Below are 20455 nucleotides of genomic sequence, written 5' to 3' on the forward strand. Positions count from 1 at the left end.
GTCCATATATAACATCTCATGGAAGATTACTGATTGTCCCAGATTGGGTCATTTAAAAAAAAAAAAAAAAAATCCCTGACCTGAGGAATTGAGCACTATACTTGGCCAGATCTGAGTCACATGTAGCTCCACTATTAAGCTGACATATACCTGACAGCCCTACCACCGTTCCTCCCCACCACATAGAGTGAGAGATGGTCAGATTCCCTGAGACAATGGGGGAAAAGGAATGCTGGGAGAATGAAAACAATAGGTGTTCACTCCAATGAGTGAACAACAGAAACAAATTTTAACGGTCAAAGTGCACCTGCATTGATCAGGGAATGGCAAAAGGTCAATTCTAGAAGGGTTCTAGGAAACAGTGAGACAAAAGGTACTTGGGGCTATGTTGCAAAAGTTAGTGAATTAATGAAATGACAGGCTGAAGAAAGTGGTACTTAATTAGGTAGAAAGTGGAGAACCACTGGCAAAAAAAAGATAAACAACAGCATGATTTAATCTGGGGTATGGGAATATTTATGTGTGTATAAACAATGTTTCTTGAAATGTAGTCCTTGGCTCATCAACACCAGAAATCACCTGGGTACTTTGTTAAAAACACAAAATCTTAGTTCCCACCCAAACTTACCAAATGAGAATTTCTGAAGGTGGGTCATGGGTATCTGCATTTTAAATAAGTGCTGCAGGTATTATTTTCTACATTCTAAAAACTGAGAACAAATAGTAGGATTTTAATAGGAAAAGAACCTGTTTAACAGTAAAACTACAGAATTCATTCCCCAGCAAATTGGAAATTTCCCACTTAATCCTCACGCATTTTGTTCATCACTAACTAGCTGTGTGATTAGGTAATAATTTAGCTGCTCTGAGCCACAGTTACCCAGGTTGTAAAAAGTAAAAGTTGGACTAGTTAATCTCCCAAGCCTTTTAAACGTTATGATATTGTGATTTTTAAATCCTGCTTTTTGAAATATTTCTAAACCAGTGTGCAGTAAAGGGTTAATTTGGCAGGCATGGATTGCTCAAACCCTGCACATTCCAAAGAAAGGACTGGCCTTGGATGGCCTTGGGCCATCCTGCATCAGTTTGGCCCTTAGGTTGCTGAGGACTGAGTAGCTAAGGTCTGTCCTATGGGCACCACATACCTATGCGATTGATCCCCAATAAATATCCTGGATACTGATGCTCAAGAGAGCTTCCCTGATTCGGTACTTCACACCTCACACATCATTGCTGGAGAATTAAGGGCATCCCCATACAACTCCACTGGGAGGCAACACCTGGAAGCTTATGCCTGCTTTCTCCTAGACTTCAACCATGTGCATTTTCTCCATTCTGATCTGCATCCTTTCACTGTAATAAACCATAACCATAAGTATAACAGCTTTTTTGAGTTCTGTGAGTCCTAGCAAATCATCAAGCCTGACGATTGTCTTGGGGATCCCTGACACAACCAACATTTCAACATTGTAATACTTTCAATGTGATTTTCAATTCAATTAAACTTAAAAGACTGTTTAAATGGGACATTTTGTATTAATTTTTCTTTTTGCTTCCTTTTGACCCAATATCTATTAGAAATTTATCCTAAAGAAATCATAAAAAAGGAAAGTACTATATGAATTAAAATGCTTATTACAGTGAAATAGAAAATTGAAAGCAGCCTAAATTATAAATAATATAGGTATGGTTTAATGAATGATAATATGTTCACTTAGTGGAATACTTAATAAAATTGTTTTTACTATAAGAAAAAATTTAAAAGCCAAACTGTAAGTTTAATTCCCTGGTTCATGGTATTAATTCAATAATTTTAATATGAACTTCTGAAAATCACAATCTGATGTATAGACCATTTAGTACCTAAAAATAGATGTTCTAGGTTCTATGTGGACTCTAGGTCCCATTCACACAAAATTAGGAAATACTACAAGGAGCAATGTGGAGACATTATGTCATAAAATATTTGACTTTAGGGTCAAACCCATGTAGGTGAGCACCAGCTTTACTTGCTACCAGCTGTGGGGTCTTGAGCAATTTCCTTCATCTTTCAGAGCCTGAGTTTCCTCATTTGGGAAACAGGAATAATTATAACAACTGCTTTATAGAGTTACTGCCACAGTAAGTGAATAAAGCACTTAATGCAATGCCTGGCATGAAGATAAGCTAAATAAATGTTCAATCTCTTCTCTTTCCCGCAATTCCATGGTCAAAGGTCACAGATATTAATATATATATACATATATATATATATTTAACGTGCTGTGATACCTAATTTCAACATCATATTAATTATCAAATAATATAGCCTCATGGCATAAATAATGATGGCCTAATGGATCTGAAAAGAAATCTTAATTTTTAGGTGATTAGTTTAAATGTTGATAAATACATAATTATATATTTTTTTCACTTAGCTGAGTCATAAATCTATTACAATTTCAAAAATCAAATAATCTCATTCAAACTTCTGTTACTAATTTTCTTTTTTTAATATTTTTTTATTTTTCAATTGCAGTTGATACACAATATTATATTAGTTTCAGGTGTACCAAATAGTGATTAGACATTTATATAACTTATGAAGTGATTACCCCAATAAATCTAGTACCCATCTGGTACCATACATAGTTATTACAATATTATTGACTGTATTCTCTATGCTACACTGCATATCCCCATGACTATTTTCTAACTACCAGTTAGTACTTCTTAATCCCTTCCTCTTTTACACCCAACCTCCCAACCCCCCTCCCATCTGGCAACCACCAAAATGTTCTCTGTATCTATGAATTTGTTTCTATTTTGTTTGTTCATTTACTTTGTTCTTTAGATTCTACATATGAGTGAATCATATGGAATTTGTCTTTCTCTGTTTGACTTATTCCACTAAGCACAATACCCTCTAGGTCCATCCATGTTGCTGTAGATGGAAAGATTTCATTTTTTTATGGCTGAGCTCTGTTACTAATTTTCAAATCCAACATGCAGCAACAGTAGCATAACAAATGTTTATCATAGGTCATTAATGAACCAAAAACAACAACAAATAGGCAAATAATGGATTAAAATAATAGGTGAAAACTCTTACCACAGCCACGGTCACTGCTTTCCAAAAGCTTCTGGGCATTCTATGTTGCTAAGGAATTCAAAGATGGAAAATTTCAGAAATTGTTTCTTTATTTTTAAGTGCACAACAAAAAATTGTGTTCAAATTGTCTTTCCTTGGTTAATTCAAAAACAAAATAAAATGACAGCGCACCGATATTTTGATCAAGTTTGCCACGTTTCATTGTACATCCAGCCTGATATGTTACTTTAATTATGTCTTTGTGTAGGAAGTATTGTCTCCTACAAAAGCATAGTTTTTATTTGGTCAGACAGGAGATTCAGAGAAAAACAAGTAAGATAATTTTCATTTTCTTGCTAGTGGGAGTCAAGTCTGCATTGAAGAAATACTTTTCATACTCGCCACATTTTTGTCATATACTTGTGTCACAGAGCCAGTGTACAACTTTGAAGAAAGAAGAATGGCTGCTGTGTATAATGCTGGAGAAATACTCTCTGCCACCCGTCTTCCCTCCTACAGGATAGTCAGGCTAATCTTTCTAAAATATAACTTTTCAATTCTGAATCTTGCTCAAAATTTCCTAAGATCTCCCTTTTTCCTCTTGCCTGAAATCCAGGCTCTCCAGCCTGTGCTCCATGATACCCCTCGAAAAGCACCCCAATAATAGGGCCAAACTAGTTCACCTCTGTACATTTGCTTATCCTGCTATAACTGCTTAGAATGACTTTTATCCAAATTTTAATCATCTCTCAACACCCAGCCCCAGCCCTTTCTCATTCATAAGATCTTCCCCAATCCTTGTGACTCACACATTGTTAACTCTCTCTCTCTGAATGTCCACACCAGCTCTTGTCTGAACTTTTTTTTCTTTCGGCATTTAGTAAAATATTCCCTTTCACCCTTGCCTTTTTTTATGATCAACCTTCCACTCCCGTTGTTGGAAAATAGTAACTTTATACAAGGGAAGCAAAAATGACTACTATACTATGGTAGACTGCATTACTGTTTATAATTATTCACTCCTTTCTTCTTTGTGAATAACATGTCTCCCTATGCCCACTGGCTTTGGGCTTGACATCTGACTTACTTTGGCCAATGGAATATTTGCTATATATCACTTCCAAACAGAAGCTTTCCGTGGAATTGCAAGATTCCAAATGTTTCCTAGCTCTGTGTCCTCTGCCATCAGAAAAGCATGTTATACATAAGGCTTTCCTTTAATTTAGGTTCCAAAATAAGGAGATAAGAGGAGGAGATTCAGCCCACAGTCTGGAGGAGAGTTACAACATCCAATCAGTAGCTGACAAGACAAACTTGATCAAGAAATAAATATTTGTCATTGTAAATCGCTGAGAATTTGAGATTGTCATATAGTGAAAGCTGACTGATATATCTAATATTTTGCAGGCACTATATTCTGTATCCACAATATCTCATTTAACTGACACAACAATCCTATGTGTTAACATACATTATTATCCCCATTTTACACGCAAAACACAAGGATAAGAGAAGCAACTAATCCAAAACACACAGTGCTGTAGAATCAGACTCATCTCGTTTTGAAATTAGATTCTGCCACTTATCAAATATATAGTATCATAGGCATGATGCAATCTCACTAAAACTCAATACTATGCAAAATAGAGATAATAACTTAAGTTCTCCTCACTGTGTGCTTCTAAGGGCTATTGGGATGATTGAATTAAGTAATGTGTGTGAATGACCAAATGATTAAATACATGACTGGTTCTTAATTTATGTCACCCCTAAATTAGCCCCTAGAATAAAGATTTGGTGTGGGTAGTTTATGAAGCATGTGTGAGAAGTAGGAAAAAATGAGGTTAAAAATGAGAAAAGTCAATAAAATAGTCAGGTTATGATTTGGGAAAATAGGCTCAATCCCACTAAGATACCATGTGAAATATGTCTCAGATGGTCAGGTAAGATACTGTCAGGCCCAACCATCACAAGTAACAGCTACAAAATCCAGACAGAAAATAAATAAATAAACAAGCAGAAAAACCTGGAAATTGAAGTAACTGAAAAGTGAACAAAAAATGTGAAAAGCAAACTTGGAAGAAGGATCAGAAGAGGATGAGTTTCCCATCGTTACAGATTTTACCCTAAGGGTAGGCTGAAGTTAGTCCTCCACAGTATGCCTAAAACTCTAATAGGAAACAGCCTTCCTGGCCTGAATAATCAGAGAATGGAATTTAGAACAACCACAGATCCTGGAAAGTTCAGAGGGTGGAATTTGAGGAAAAAGTGAGCCAGAAAGGGAAAGCTCCAAATTCTGTGTATAAACTCTGCCCAAGTCTCTGAACCATACATGAATAGGGCATACTCCAATACCTCAGCTAAGGACAAAACGAGTGAACAGAGATTTGAGAAGCTGCCTAGGAAAAAACATTTACAGTTCAAGTTTGGCCAACTTAACCTCCCAATGAAAAAAAGGAATAATTAACACTCTTTGGAAAAATATAGTCTTCACTACGTAACATTTTATAATGTCTAACATACAATCCAAAATTGTTCAACTTAAAGAACCAGGGAAATGTGATTCATTTTCAAATGACAAAACCAATCCCAAAATATCTAGATGTTAAGATTAGCAGACAGATTTTAAAGCAGATTTCATAAGTCTGTTATAGAAATAAAAGAAAATATGCTTAGATTAATGAAAACATAAGGAATCTCAGCAGGAGAAAAAAACACAAACTTTTTAAAAAAGGACTAAAAGGAAATTCTTGTACTAATAAAAATGCAACTTTGAACATGAAAGTATCATTGAATGAGTTTAACAGCAAGTTGAATATGATAGGGAAAGAATCAGTGAACTTGAAATAGATCAAAAGAAATTATCTATTCTGTAGGACACAAATTACTGATTTTTTTTCTCAGAGTACTAGAAACCTGTGGAACAATAAGAGAAGTCTAACATACCTGTATCGTAGTCCCAAAAAGAAAGCATAGAGAAAGGGGGAGAAGAAAATATCTGAACTATACAATGACCAAAAACTTCCAAATTTGGCTTAAGACAAAAATGTACAGATTTAAGATGCTCAGAAGGAGAAATACAAAGAAAACCACACCTGGACATATCATAGTCAAACTGCTAAAAAGCAACAATAAAAAGAAGACCTTGAAAGCAGACAGAAAAGTCATGCATTGCAATTAGGGGGACAAGTATTCGACTATAAACTGATTTCTTGTTAGAAACTATCTAGATCAGTAGACAGTGAAACAATACCCTTAAAGTGCTCAAAGAACAAAAACAAACTGTAAATTCAGCATTCTATATCCAGTGAAAATGTGTTTCAAGTATTAAAGCAAAATAAAGACATTTTCTGCAATAGAAAACTAAAAGAACTGCACTACAAGGAGTACTTCTTGAAAATCACCTCTCCTGCTTCTTAAAATTACTTCCCAAATAGACCACTAACACCTCACTTCTAATCTCAGACTCTGCTTAAGGGGAATCCAAATTAATAAACTATATGGACTAGAAGTGGTTTCTCTGAGAAAAACTAGGACATGGTTACCAGATGGTGAATGCGTCTGAGTAGCACAAAACAATAGATGTCTATTACAAACCTCCAGTCCCTCAACCTTCTCCTATCTGGGGACAGATCAAGCCTTCCCATCTGCTCTGGAGATATTCCCAAGAGTTTTGTGCGCTCTCTGGCTAGGGTGCTAAAAAGTGACAAAACTTGGATAGAGATTCAGTTCCTCTTTACTTTTCTTCCTTTATTTATTTTTTTTCAAAAGTAATACAAATCCATCAACTCTTTTCTGAGGATCATTTCCACAAATAATATCAATCTCTTTTCAGATTTGACCTCCCTTCGGCTACTTGTATACTACATGCTGGTTCCCAAAGTTCTTGTCCTTCTCTTTTCTCTGGTAGAAAGAATCAGCTTTGAGAAGGCAGGCTCTGCTCAGTTTACCTTGATTTTACTACCGTTTAATTAATATATTCAACCAAAAGTCTCAAAAGAGTCCAACATTTTCTTCCCTTCCGTTTTGAACCTTAGACTTGATGTTGTATAGGATCCAGAGAATGACCAGTACAGGAATTTGTAATGTTTTCTTAACTGGTAGCTAACTTCAATCCTTTCAAGAATTTCCCCTATTCCCTACCCAACCCCCCAAACAAATAATTCATACTGCTTTTGTTTAGTTAAAATCCCAGCGTAAGGAAGCATTCCTGCTTGAAAGTGCTAATCTCCCTCTTTAACCAGAATAATATAAACAATATCTTGCCACACATTTTCTTGCATCTTATACACATTTTCTGGATCCATCAAATGTATGTACGTAAGATTGACTAGAACGATGTGTCTGTCCTGGCAGTTACCAGGTCAATTCAAGGTCCCAAAGAAGTTCCCAGTGAAAATATTCTATCTGCTACCTTAACAGCAAACTGTACCAAACTGCACCTCAGTCCTAATTAATATCAGCCTTGTTATATCTTATGTCTCAAAAGTTGCCTTGCTCCCAGGTCTTGGTGTGTATTGTCACAGGCACAGATGACATTTCAGTCCGGCAGCATTGTCAGATAATTCCCACTAAAGTCATTCCTTGGGGTGAACTTCTACCAGCACGGAGCACACAATTCCCAAATGAGGTTTTCCAAAAGAAGCTATTACTTAAGAGAAACGTTTTCAGATTAATTGTCCCAGTATATTGTGACAAAGATAAAAGCATGATTCTTATACAAATATACAATAAATATGTGTCAAATACTTTATTTAACGTATTATTAATGAGAGAATGATTAAGATGTTACAATCAGTTCAACGAAAAAGCCAAAAGGCAGACACATATATAAGCAATCAAGAATGTTAAAGTGAGGGGCAGTTGGTTAGCTCAGTTGGTTAGAGCGCGGTGCTCTTAACAACAAGGTTGCTGGTTTGATCCCCACATGGGCCACTGTGAGCTGCGCCCTCCAAAATTGGATTGAAACAGCTACTTGACCTGGAGATGATGGGTCCTGGAAAAACACACTTAAATAAATAAAAAGTTTAAAAAAAAAAAAAAGGAATGTTGAAATGAATTTATTAATAGATGCACAACTGGCCTCCACCAGACAAAACTCATTTGAATTACAGTAGTCCCCCTTTATCAGTGGTTTTGCTTTCTGCAGTTTCAGTTACCCATGTCAACTAAAGTCTGAAAATACCCACGTCTCTCACCTCACTATATCTCACCACATAAGCACTGTGTCATCCTACATCATCTCAAGAAGGGTGAATACAGTACAGTAAAATATTTTGAGAGAGAGACCACATTCACATAACTTTTATTACAGTATATTGTTATAATTGTTCTATTTCAGTATTAGTCATTGTTGTTAATCTCTTATAGTGATTAATTTATAAATTAAACTTTATCATAGGAAAAAACATAGTATGTATAGGGTTTGGTAGTGTCCGCAGTTTCAGGCATCTACTGGAGGTGTTTGAAAGTATCCCCCGTGGATAAGGGGGGATTACTATACTGTTTCTACAACTGTACAGTTGTAAAATAGCTCAGTTAAAGAAAATGATAGGTAAAAAAATACCCTGTAGAAAAAGATAACTTGGAAAAGTACACTAGACAACACCTAGTGTTCACTGGAAATAAACCTAGTAATTTTTTTTCTTTTTTTTGCCCATTTCAAATATTTTCTGTAACCATCTCCCTTGTCCCCCCTTGTGATCATAATAATCTCAAAAATTATTTCTGCTCACATTAAAAAGGACTAGTCTCAGTAGGTTTGGCCTAATTATTTACATATATGAAGCAAGTGTTAATTAACCACATAAGCCTCCTTCAGATTGCTTTGCAAAGCTGCCAGTAATTCGGTATTGAACAAGTACTAAGGCCACCATACTAACCTCTGTCTGGAAGTTTTTTTCATAAGGAATCTTGAACTGAATTTCTAAAAGCCTCTCTTATGCTACTTTGAGGTTATGATACAACGCCCAGAAAATTCTCTTCACTATATTGTATCAGCAATATCTACAAATTTGGGTAAATTTCTTTCTTTTCTTTTTTTAATCTTTTTTCGATGGGGGAATATTGAGGAACAGCATGTTTCTCCAGGGCCATCAGCTCCAAGTCGTTGTCCTTCAGTCTAGTTGTGGAGGGCGCAGCTCAGCTCCAAGTCCAGTTGCCGTTTTCAATCTTTAGTTGCAGGAGGCGCAGCCCCCCATCCCATGTGGGAATTGAACCGGCAATCCCGCTGTTCAGAATCTTCGCTCTAACCAACTGAGCCATCCGACCACCCCCTAAATTTCTTTCTTGAGGTCCCTAAAATTCTCTTAGTTTCCTGGCCTAAGTAACCTTCCTTACCACCTTGAGGCCAGGATCCTAAAAACGAGGCACCCAGTCATGTTTTCTTGGAAGGTTTTGTAGGTATTTCTTCCATAGGCAAAGTCAATTTCTTTTTCTTAAAGTGGCTTATCATACTTGATTAAATAAACATCATTCTCAAATATGATGCTAGGGTCTTAATTGTGTAATCAATTTGTCTAATTATATTCTGGTAAAGAAGAGAACAGATTCTTTATTGAACACATGCAAATATTATTTTGCCATGAAAATTTAGGAGACTCAGTGAAGTTTTTATTGCATTTTTAAACACTTTCTTTAAGATACAATTCACATACCATAAAATTCACCTTTTCAAAGTATACAATTAAGCAGCTTTGGTCATTCACAAAGTTGTGCGACCATCACCACTAGTGCCAGAACACTTTCATCACTCCAAAAAAGGAACCCCAGACAAAAACAAAGCACAAAATTAGCAGAGAAGAAAAGACTAGAGAAATAGAGAAATTAAAGTCCTACTCTCACTTGGGATTATTCTAGGATCCAAGAAAAGCTGTACCTGGGTTTAAGTAACCCATGAGGTACACTTTTTTAGCAATGCAGTTTACCTGGCTCTGTAATTCTGTAATTGGGCATCTCAGTGAATGGTTTCCAAAAATGTTAAAGATTATTTTTCAAAAGGTAAAATTATACACAAATATAAAATTAACATATACCAAAGACTTAACTCATTGATTAATGAGGGAACCAGTAAGAATTACAAATTGTTCAAAGAAGACTCTAAAGACCTTTGATTATATATATATAAATCAAAAATGCTAAAATAAATTTGTTAATAGATATAAAAATGGGTCTCTTTGGGGGTGGAAAGGAGAGGGAAATCAGCTGCCTCCCCACCAGACAAAATTCATTTTTATTAGTTTCAGTTTTCTCCAACTTATAGTATTCAACATATCTTTGCTAAAGACAATGAAAGGTACAGACACCTATAGAATTATATGACCTGGAAGGGTTTACTAAGGAATGCTTAATATTCCATTGAAAAGACAGCCAGTAATTTTTTTATTTCTTTGTTCCCCCTCATTTCAAAATATTTCACAATTCTAACTGATAATCCATGAAATACTATTAAGATAGAAGAAAGAATAAAAGAAAAACTTTATTTTTTAAGGATATAGATAGATCTCAACTATCATTAAGTGATTTTTAAAAAGTAAGGAGCAGATGTCCCATAAGTGTAAAAAGTATGTGGGGACAGAAAATATATAGATTTTAGTGTATATATATGAATAAAATATCTCTGGAAAGATTTTTAAAATACTAACATTATTGGTTGTTTCTGACAAGGGAGCAGGGTGACTAGTGATCAGTGATGAAAAGCTTTCCAATACATATACAATATACCCCTTATGTTTTTTAACTTTGAAACTTGAGATTATATTTCCTAGTCAATAAAGTAATAGTTAAAAGACAAAATAACCTAGAGCCAATACTTCCACTTTTCAAGTAATCATCAAAATCTTCCTTTTCTTTTAACAGTCTCTTTTCTTTATCTACTTCTTAATTCTTCATATTTGTTTTTGGATACATGAAGCAAAATATGATTAAATAATCATATTCTTATAACTCCACTTTCATTAATATTTCACAGCAAAATCCTTGATCCTAATAGGCAAATTCTTAAGAATACCTTGATGGTTAAAATGGCAAATTTTATGTTATGCATATTTTACTGCAAGTTTAAAAAGAAAAGAAAGAATACCTTGAGTTTTGTGGGAACCAAGATGATTCTTTCTCCTGCAGTATGTTCGGATTGAGTCTCTCCACAAGAGATATTTTCTCCATATGTTTGTCAAACCCAGGATGTGTGAGGAATGCTGGCACTGATAGAAGCCCAGGGTGGGCTGGAAAGAGAAATAAGCTGATATCAGGGAAATCTTCCCAAACCAGGGCCTCACACATTATAACAGATTAACAAATATTTGGTAAACGAATCAATGAATTACTTCTGATCATCATTTAGCACTGTTTTCATATTTGAAACGCTTGATCCTTTCATCCAGTATTTATCCTGCTTCTCTGATCCATCAATCAGAGATCAATCTGTCATAAGCCTGGAAAGGTAAATTTTCTTGGATTCCATTTGGAAGGAAAAGTATTCAACTAGTTCCTGTACAGAGGATTAATCTGAGAGACTGACTTACTCCCATCTCCTGCAAAGATGAGAAAATGTTGTTTGAGCCTCCAGGAATTCTCTCATAAATTCTTTGTGTACTTCTCATGGCGGTAACCCTCCCTTACACTCTGGCAGCAAATGCAGTTTAATCTAAAAATAGCACAGGAAGACAAATCTCTCCTCAGTGACTCCACAAAGAACAGTTATGTTCTAAGAAATGCTTAAAACAGAGAAAAGCTTAAAACTCACAAATAAACCCCCAAAGATTTTCCAAATGCACTAATATATTCAAATAGTACAATTCTGACATCAAGTGGTAAAAAAAGGTATAAGTTCCTTGACTAAAAAATACTATCGCTTATATCGTGACGGGGTATTTGGTAGACTAAAACATTCATGTTGTCATTGTTGTCACTGTCTGACTCACTGCCAATACCATCTTCCCTCTACTCAGTTTTTTTAAATGAACGTTAGCATTGCTCCCCATGTAGGGTTGCTGTGAGAATTAAGTAAGTCAATAAAAGAAAGAGAAAATGTTAATACTTGGCATACAATAAGTGCCACATAATTGTTTACTCTTGTTATTGCCCAATGTCATGTCTGCTAGGTGATAGGGACATTAAGCAAGCTGTCCTTATCCTAATGAAGTAGGAGTGAAGACAGGAAACAAAAGAAAAAAAAACAAATGAAACAGTGTTAACAGGTGCTATGACAGACATATTTAGGCAAGGCACACAAAACAAAGAGATCAATTCCTTCTCTAAAAACTGCTCCTTCCTCAGATAGAGATCTTTAGCAACTATGTTAGTAATCTGTGACCCTACTCACAGGCCATGCGTGATTGACGGGGGTTGGACACCTGTCTCAGGATGGGCCCATCAAATCTTTTCCTCTAGAAATTTGGATTTGAAATTTTTCATACATTCAGAAGTCTGAGATGGCCAGTTGAGCCAAGGATGTAACGTGTTGTGTGGTAAGGCAGTCAGTGCACAGAGAAATAGGAAAAGTCTCTCTACAGAGAAAAACAAAATAGAAATACAGAGAGTAGAAGAGATGAAAAAGGTGTCTCTAAAGAAACTGAAACATCTTTTGAGGAACAAGCTGCCTGGACTCCTAATGGTTTTCCAACACTTGGTTCAAGATCAAACAATGGCCTAAACTGCACCCTGCCCTTGAGTTTTTAGAGGTACCCCTATATCTTTATAATCAATTTGCCTTTCTTACTAAATCTTGCCTTAGGGAGTTTGTTGTTTTCTGCTAAAATAATCTTATCTTAGACACTAGAGAAGCTGAAATATTAACTTCCCATCGAATATGTTCCTGAATAATTCAAATTTTGTTCTTTTAAATATTTGGCTACCACTGTCACACAATATAATTTTATACTATGGGTCAGATTTGAAATGAAGTGACTGCATTTTTGTAGGATGTAAAAGGTTATCAGTCTTTATTCCTTGACTGAGAGGAAAATAGATCTATTTAAATCTACAAGAAAAAAGCTCATTTGCATTTAAAATTCTAAAACTATTGTATAATCATTTTGTAACATTGTATACGTGTACCAACTCATCACTAATAAGTATGCCTTAAATTTACACAATGCAGTATGTCAATTTTACCTTTTTTCTTTTAAAAATGTATTTAAAAACTTTTTCAATTACACTTGATGTTCAATATTATATTAGTTTAGGGTATTTAGCAAAGTGGTTAGACATTTATGTAACTTACGAGGTGATACCCCTGACAAGTCTAATACCCACCTTATGTCAATTTTATCTTAATAAAGCTGGAAAAAACTTCATGATAAAAAAGTAAAAAATAACTAAATGTAAATAAATAAAATTTTACAACTATTTAAATTGGGTATGTTTCTTAGTTGATTAACAAATGGGCAACGTATGCAAGTATGTCTCACAAGCACAAATATATTAAGGTGAAATTGACAGGAAAGAAAAAGAAAAAAACTCATCTGGTGTGGAGATCAAGTAAGAAAGAGTGTTAAATTCCTGGCAACCAGATCCCCACAGGTAATACATGTGTACTATAGTCATTATACGTTAAAAAAAAAAAAAATCAAATTTTGTAAGTAATCTTTAAATTTAGAATAAACATAAAGTTTAAGAAAGAAATCATCTAAAACATCACCACCAAAAAATATTTCCTTTGACTATTTTTTTGCTCAAACAAAATTCTTACACAGATCATAATAAACACACAATTTTTTGTCCTTTTTTTTGTAATAATTTGTGAATTTTCCTCATTATTAAGCAATCTCCAAAAAATATCACTTTTGATGATTGAAAGATGAGGGGTGGTAGAAAAAAGAGACAAGTTGCCCATATAATCTGAGCCCTGTTCAGCTTCCCCAAGTACCCTATTGATAATACCCTAAGTGATAATAATATAATAATAATGTACCTTTTTCCAATAGAATTTGCTTGACTATGATTACCTATTTTGAGTCCGATTCTTAAAACAATGTAAGCATAGTAGTATAAAAGATGTCAGTATGTATAATTAGTAGCCTAAATGTATTTTTTCTTTTAAAGATACCAAATTCTGGTGGGAGAATACAATGGCACAGTATAATCCTGTTAAGAAATAATTTGGCAATAAGTTTCAATAACTGTAAAAATATTTATTGAACCCACATAACTTAGTAAATTCCTTTCTGGGAATCTATTCAGAGGGGGGGAAACACTCAAATGCAAAGAAGATATATTTATAAAGACATTCATTGCCTTATTATGTATTGAGAAACAAAAATATCTACACCCACATCATTTTACTATGCAGCTATCTTCACTAACATGACTTTATTATCACTGTCTTCCTTAACATGACTTTACTATTCTAGAAATTCTGGGAAGATAAAATTGGAAATGTCATTATTGCTCTGAAGGGTTCCAGAACAAGCCTCCCCAAGATGGCATGAAGATTATTTTAAGCTAAAGATAATCAAGACCCCACAGGCTCAAGAGAAACTTTTGCCTCTCCCTGAAAACACTTAAATTGTAGGCCTTGCCCATAATAAGGGTTATCACAGAAGTAAATTTTTATGACTTAACTGTACGGCAGGGCAAACATCTAACTACTGAACATCTGCTCTTCATATTGTCCTATGAATTACCCTGCCTCCTGTGAAGTCCAGACCCCCATCCCATTGCTTGGTTCAAGATGTCATACGACCATATACCTCATTTTATCTTTCTGTCTTCAAACCTCTCATGTATGTGGGATTCCCATGCATATAAAACCAAATTTGATTTTCTCTTGTCAATTTTAATATTAGACCAGCAAAGAACCTTTGCAGGGTAGAGGAAAATTTTCCTCCCCAAAAATTCATTTTGGACACATACTACAAGTACATTTAAAGAAACATCAGACTGCTCAACATTTTTTTTTCTTTCTTTTCTTTTTAAATTAAAGTTTATTGGGGTGACAATTGTTAGTAAAGTTACATAGATTTCAGGTGTACAATTCTATATTACATCATCTATAAATCCCATTGTGTGTTCACCACCCAGAGTCAGTTCTCCTTCCATCACCATGTATTTGTTAACTTTTCCATAGATAACACCAAACAACAGTTTTCTCTTCCAGTCTCCAAAACCTTAGCTTCAAAACCTTTACCCTGCCTGTTCTCCAACCAATCCTAAACAATTATGATATCTTATCTTGTATTAGTCAAGCTCTCTTATTGTAAGACACACCTTAAATCAGACTCCCCCCCCCCAAAGCTTTAATAAATATCCCACCTTAGCCTTCATCCTTCTGAGATGCTACTAAGATTTTTTCAAGACAGTGGTCTCCTTTACTGAGGCAAGCAGTAAATTCAGCTTTGCCTTGTCACCAGGTTATGTTGATGATGTTTTGGGGGAACTGGCATTTGATGGTATGAAAGCAAAATCCTGGAAATAATATTCATACTAAATGTCTAATTGAAGGAAAGGTACTAAATAAAATGTAGTATATAATTTAAAAGAAATAGAGAAATATGAAGTAGAAAATGCTTAGGTTATAAGTTCAGTTAAATATAACAGAATTGTATTTATAAAATGATTCCAACTATGGGTTCTATAAGGTCATGTTAAGGAAGGGGAAGGGCAGTTAGCTCAGTTGGTTAGAGCATGGTGCTGATAACACCAAGGCTGCCAGTTCGATCCCTGTATGGGCCACTGCGAGCTGCACCCTCCTTAAAAAACAAAAAAGAAAGAAAGAAAGGAAGGAAGGAAGACTGAGAGAAAATGAGGAAGGAAAAAGAGAGAGAGCAAGAGGGCAGCTCACTGTCTGCCTTTGAGTGTTGAAATATAAATGTGTTTTTTTTCTGCTTTCTTATTTTCAAGTTTTCATTAATGAAAAAATAATAATAATAAGGATTTTGAAAAATTAGAAAATAATGTTTAAACAATATTAACTAAAAATATAAATAGGGTGTAATGATCATTCACAGCTTTGTGTGCAAAGGATACAATGACTATGATGGTATGTGAATGGTGGTGAAATAATTCATGCAATGTTCTCTCCTCAGGCTACTGAAGCACTCAAAGACCCTCAACAATCAAAATTAAGAGATAGTGGTCAGAGGACTACTGGTGAGGAGAGACCCCTAACTGGTAAGTGAGGAAAATGACCAACTACTCAGGTCAGGCAGGTACACTTCTTTGAACACAAATAATCATGACATTACATATTCTAAGATCAAGGTGGTTTCCATAATCCCCATAAATAATGGTGGCTTTCTTATTCTCTTGTATTTGTGACAAGATTAAAATTATTGACATAGGGGATAAACAGCTTATTGCTTTTCCTTCCCCTCAATGGCTTCCACAAAGCTTTCAGGTAATGCCCACTTTTCTTCTTTCTTCCCGTAGAATAAAAAGGACTCAAAAGAACTCAGAGGACTACATGGTTCTGGGAACACAGGGTTTGGCTCTAGAAGCTGGAAGGAGGGTGGCAATCAAGAGACTGAGAATATTCTTTTAGGGTAGGGAGTGAGAGGTTCCTGGGAATTTCGGAGTACTGGAGATAGGAGTGGACAGGGGATTTTAATAAAGAGTCTCCATGAGCTAAATAATTGCCCCCCTTAAATGTCTGAGAGAAACATAAATAAAGATTGGAATTTCTTTTGCAAGTGTGCTTTAAATGTAACACCACTCCCTTGTTGAACCACGTAGGCCTCCTTTTGCTTCATTATTGCAAACATACGTTAAAATGAATTAGTAAAGGAGTGTTTTTTAAGTATGCACATTGAAAATAAAAAATGGAATTTATAAAGCAAGATTGGATTTTTATTTAGAATTTATACAAAAGAAAGAAAAACACTTGAAAAGGAGATTTTGCCACCCCAGAATATGTCTCTGGCATGGGGAATGTTTTTGAGCTAAAGGCAATCAAAACAGAGTAGCTTCAGGAAAAGTTCTTTGTCTCCTCTTCAACTGCCTAAATATATATTGGAAAAGGGGCCTATACCAGGAGCAGAGCTGTTACCAGAGATATCTTTTTACCTAAGAAATTTATCCGCATAAGAGGGCCACTTTCGTTTTCCAAACATCTCCTCTTGCTTTCTTATGAATGCCCTTCCTCCCCTTTGTGTCCCCAGACCCTAACCCCTTTCCTTAGCTCAGGATGTTTTATAAGCTTAATTACCTGGCTGCCTTTTGAGTCTTAATATCTTTATGGGGCTCCCATACATACAAAATTGTTTGTTTTTCTCTTGTTCATCTGTCTTACAGCAATTTAATTTTTAAGCCCGTCAAAGAACTTAGAAGGAAAGAAAGAAAACTTTTCCACCTCTACATTTTATACATGGAAGATAAGGAGAGTACAGTGGCTGGAAAGGTGTGTTTGATAGTGAAGAAAGTCTGCTTTTCCTGGATCTACCACAGCATGGATGAAAAATCTCTTCAACCACCAAACCAACAAACTCCCTTTACTCTGCTTGTTTACCTAACAATATTATTTGGTTTCTGGGTTACTTCAGTACCAGCAAATGGGTGCTAGATGACAGACACAAGTAATCTAACTGATGGAAATATTGATCTTTTAAAAATTAATAAATTGACCTTCCAGAAAACACACACACATACACACACACATACACACACACACACACACACACACACACACACACACACACACGCCTATTACATGCTTGGCTAAAGTAAACCAGTTATTTTGAGAGCTGTGATTATTAAAGTTCCAGAACTTTGGAGGAGAGAGACCACATCCTGGCCTGTGGTAATTTACCAGAATTTAGAGCTGGTCCCTGTGGGCGAAACATTGCTACAGATATATTAAAACAAAGTATAACAAAAGGAAAAGAACCTCTGATGATTTTTATGATCATTAAGAAACTACTGAATATCAATTTAAATTCACAGTACTGCTGTGGAATATTAGTCAATACTAATAAATTAAAAATCCCATTAACATGTTAGCAAACAGCAAGATTATTTCTTTGAAAAAATTTCATGTGGGGTGCAGTAATGCTGGTGTCTGCCAACCAAATCACATTCTTCATACACTGAAGGCTGATCATCTATTCATTTAATCAGCCATGAATACTTGGGAGAATAATCACATTAATTCTTCTGACTTTGTTTGATCACGTTAATCACATTAGTAATGAAAAAATCACATCAGAATTAGTAATAATAATCCCAACAGCCATGAGTCTGAAGAGTACATGGTGTTGTTTTATAATGTACATGTGTATTCTGAACCATCCTATCACAAGACACATTAGTGCATGGACTCACCCATAAAAGACTCTAACTTCAAACCATCTAAATGGAATTGTTTTTCAAAATACCAAATACTAATACTCTGGTATGGATACAAGAAAGTTTCACAAGGGATTCCAACATTTTTGAGTATTTAAAACACTTGGGTAACACACACTGAATAAGAAGTATGGCTGAATTTTTTTTAAGGTGAAGATTGAATTACAATAGATAGCAATATAACATATAAATACAAATGTACATACAAGAAGGTAGGCAAGAAACCTGGTTAGTACTTGAAGTCAGTATGGCATGCATCATGATTTAGAATTCTTCTGCGTTTGTTTCATGGACACACCCCACAGCACTTAAAATAATTTTTTGGATAGAATTTAATTTGGGTAACTAAAGGTTAAAATAACAACAAAAATGTTAGAAATATATGAAAAATATAAGAGTACTTATTGAGTTTCGGTCATGCTGAATGGTAGAGGAAACTTGATCTCAGTAGCTGCGTATCAAGCATTACAATGCCATCTTTATTAACAGCATGATCACCTAAAAATAAAGTGTGTATTTAGATTTTTCTGGTGTTTCAATGCTAGAATTTTTGGTTCATTAAGTCAGATGAACATCTATTAAATATCTTCTATGTTCAGGATACTGTACTGTGGAAAACATAAAGAAATCTTTAAAAATATTTTCTGTTACGGAACTTACAATTTAGTTAATTCCAAATTGTAGCTATTTGATGTCAGTCAGTCATGTGTCTATTGTTTTTGCTCTCCTTTTAGAATAAAAGCTGGATTTTTCAAATAAAATGTAATGGAAGCAACAAAGGAACAAGACAAACAAACAAACAAAAACTCACAGACACAGACAACTGTTTAGTGTTTACCAGAGGGTTAGAAGTGAGGGGGGTGGTAGAAGAGGGTAAATAGGGTCAAATATATGGTGATAGAAGAACTGATTCTGGGTGGTGAGCACACAATGTGATATGTAGATGGTGTATTCTAGAAATGTACACTTGAAACCTATATAATTTTACTAACCATTGTCACTCCAATAAATTTAATAAAAAATTAAAGTAAAATCAATCTCATCATTTTAGTATCAACTGTGTTTTTAGTCAATAGTTGTGATGGTGACATTAAAAAAATGTTAAAGATAAGCATTCTTGGAGAGTTTACTCTAAACATTGGTAGGATTGCACATAAGAGTTTTTTTAAAATAGAGGCACAAGCGTAATTTTGAATCTGAGAATTCATGATGGTTTTGCTTGGTGTTAGCTACAAGAAAAAAAGGTAATGTACACAAATTATTACAAACATTACTACAGACTGACAACTGAAATAAATAAAAATCTAGGGGGTGGCTGGATGGCTCAGTTGGTTAGAGTGCGAGCTCTGAACCACAAGTTTGCCAGTTCAATTCCCACATGGGCCAGTGAGCTGCACCTTCCACAACTAGATTGAACACAACGAGCTGCCACTGAGCTGCTAGAGGGGCAGCTGGATGGCTCAGTTGGTTAGAGCACGAGCTCTTAATAAGGTTGCCGGTTTAATTCCCACATGGGATGGTGGGCTGCGCCCCCTGCAACGAAGATTGAAAAAAACAGAGACTGGACTTGGAGCTGAGCTGCGCCCTCCACAACTAGATTGAAGGACAATAACTTGACTTGGAGCAGATGGGTCCTGGAGAAACATACTGTTCCCCAATATTGCCCAATAAAAAATTAAAAAAAAAAATCTAGGAGCAATGGTTCAGGAACATTATTGTCATGCATGCAGTGCATCAGCTAAGAAGGAGGTGAGAGCTACAGGGGTGTCCAGAGATCTTTTCATACGACTATAACACCATCAATTCAAAATTACTTTTTATTAGATAACATGTATATACAAGATACAAATATCAAAAAGTAGAAAAGGCTGTATAGTAAAAAGTAAATCTGCCATCTTGGTTCCCTTCTCAGAAGAAAAGGATTGCCACCAGTTTCTTATAACTAAAGCAATCTTCTTTTATATGACTTTTCTTCTCCAAAACATTTTCCATACTTTCCATACTTTCATTTTAGTTGCCTCCAACCTTAATTCATGTGTTTATTCTACATGTACTCATAAAGAGGACAATGCTACAAAGTTCACACTGTGAAACTGATAATGGAGA

At 35.1% G+C, this 20455-nt stretch overlaps 1 protein-coding gene and 1 long non-coding RNA gene across 4 annotated transcripts in view; one reads left to right on the forward strand and one right to left on the reverse strand.

Moving 5' to 3' along the window:
* Positions 1-11271, reverse strand: part of FILIP1 (filamin A interacting protein 1) — a 231487-nt gene extending 220216 nt beyond the window's left edge. For 2 of the 3 annotated variants that reach the window (XM_074333213.1, XM_074333211.1), the window contains exons 1-2: positions 11151-11271; positions 3092-3139 (exon numbers count right to left, since the gene is read on the reverse strand). In XM_074333213.1, the coding sequence (XP_074189314.1) occupies positions 3092-3130 (39 nt within the window). In that variant the 5' untranslated portion in view covers positions 3131-3139; positions 11151-11271. The remainder of the gene's footprint in view (positions 1-3091; positions 3140-11150) is intronic. The other variant, XM_074333214.1, reaches the window with a different exon arrangement.
* The window catches only part of LOC141571674 (uncharacterized), a 41361-nt gene extending 21975 nt beyond the window's left edge, over positions 1-19386 (forward strand). The window contains exons 2-3 of the long non-coding RNA XR_012496647.1: positions 16096-16180; positions 17300-19386. This is a non-coding gene — a long non-coding RNA (uncharacterized LOC141571674). The remainder of the gene's footprint in view (positions 1-16095; positions 16181-17299) is intronic.
* Positions 19387-20455: the final 1069 nt, after the last annotated feature.

Source organism: Rhinolophus sinicus, linkage group LG05, assembly GCF_036562045.2.
Source record: "Rhinolophus sinicus isolate RSC01 linkage group LG05, ASM3656204v1, whole genome shotgun sequence".
Taxonomy (NCBI): Eukaryota; Metazoa; Chordata; class Mammalia; order Chiroptera; family Rhinolophidae; genus Rhinolophus; species Rhinolophus sinicus.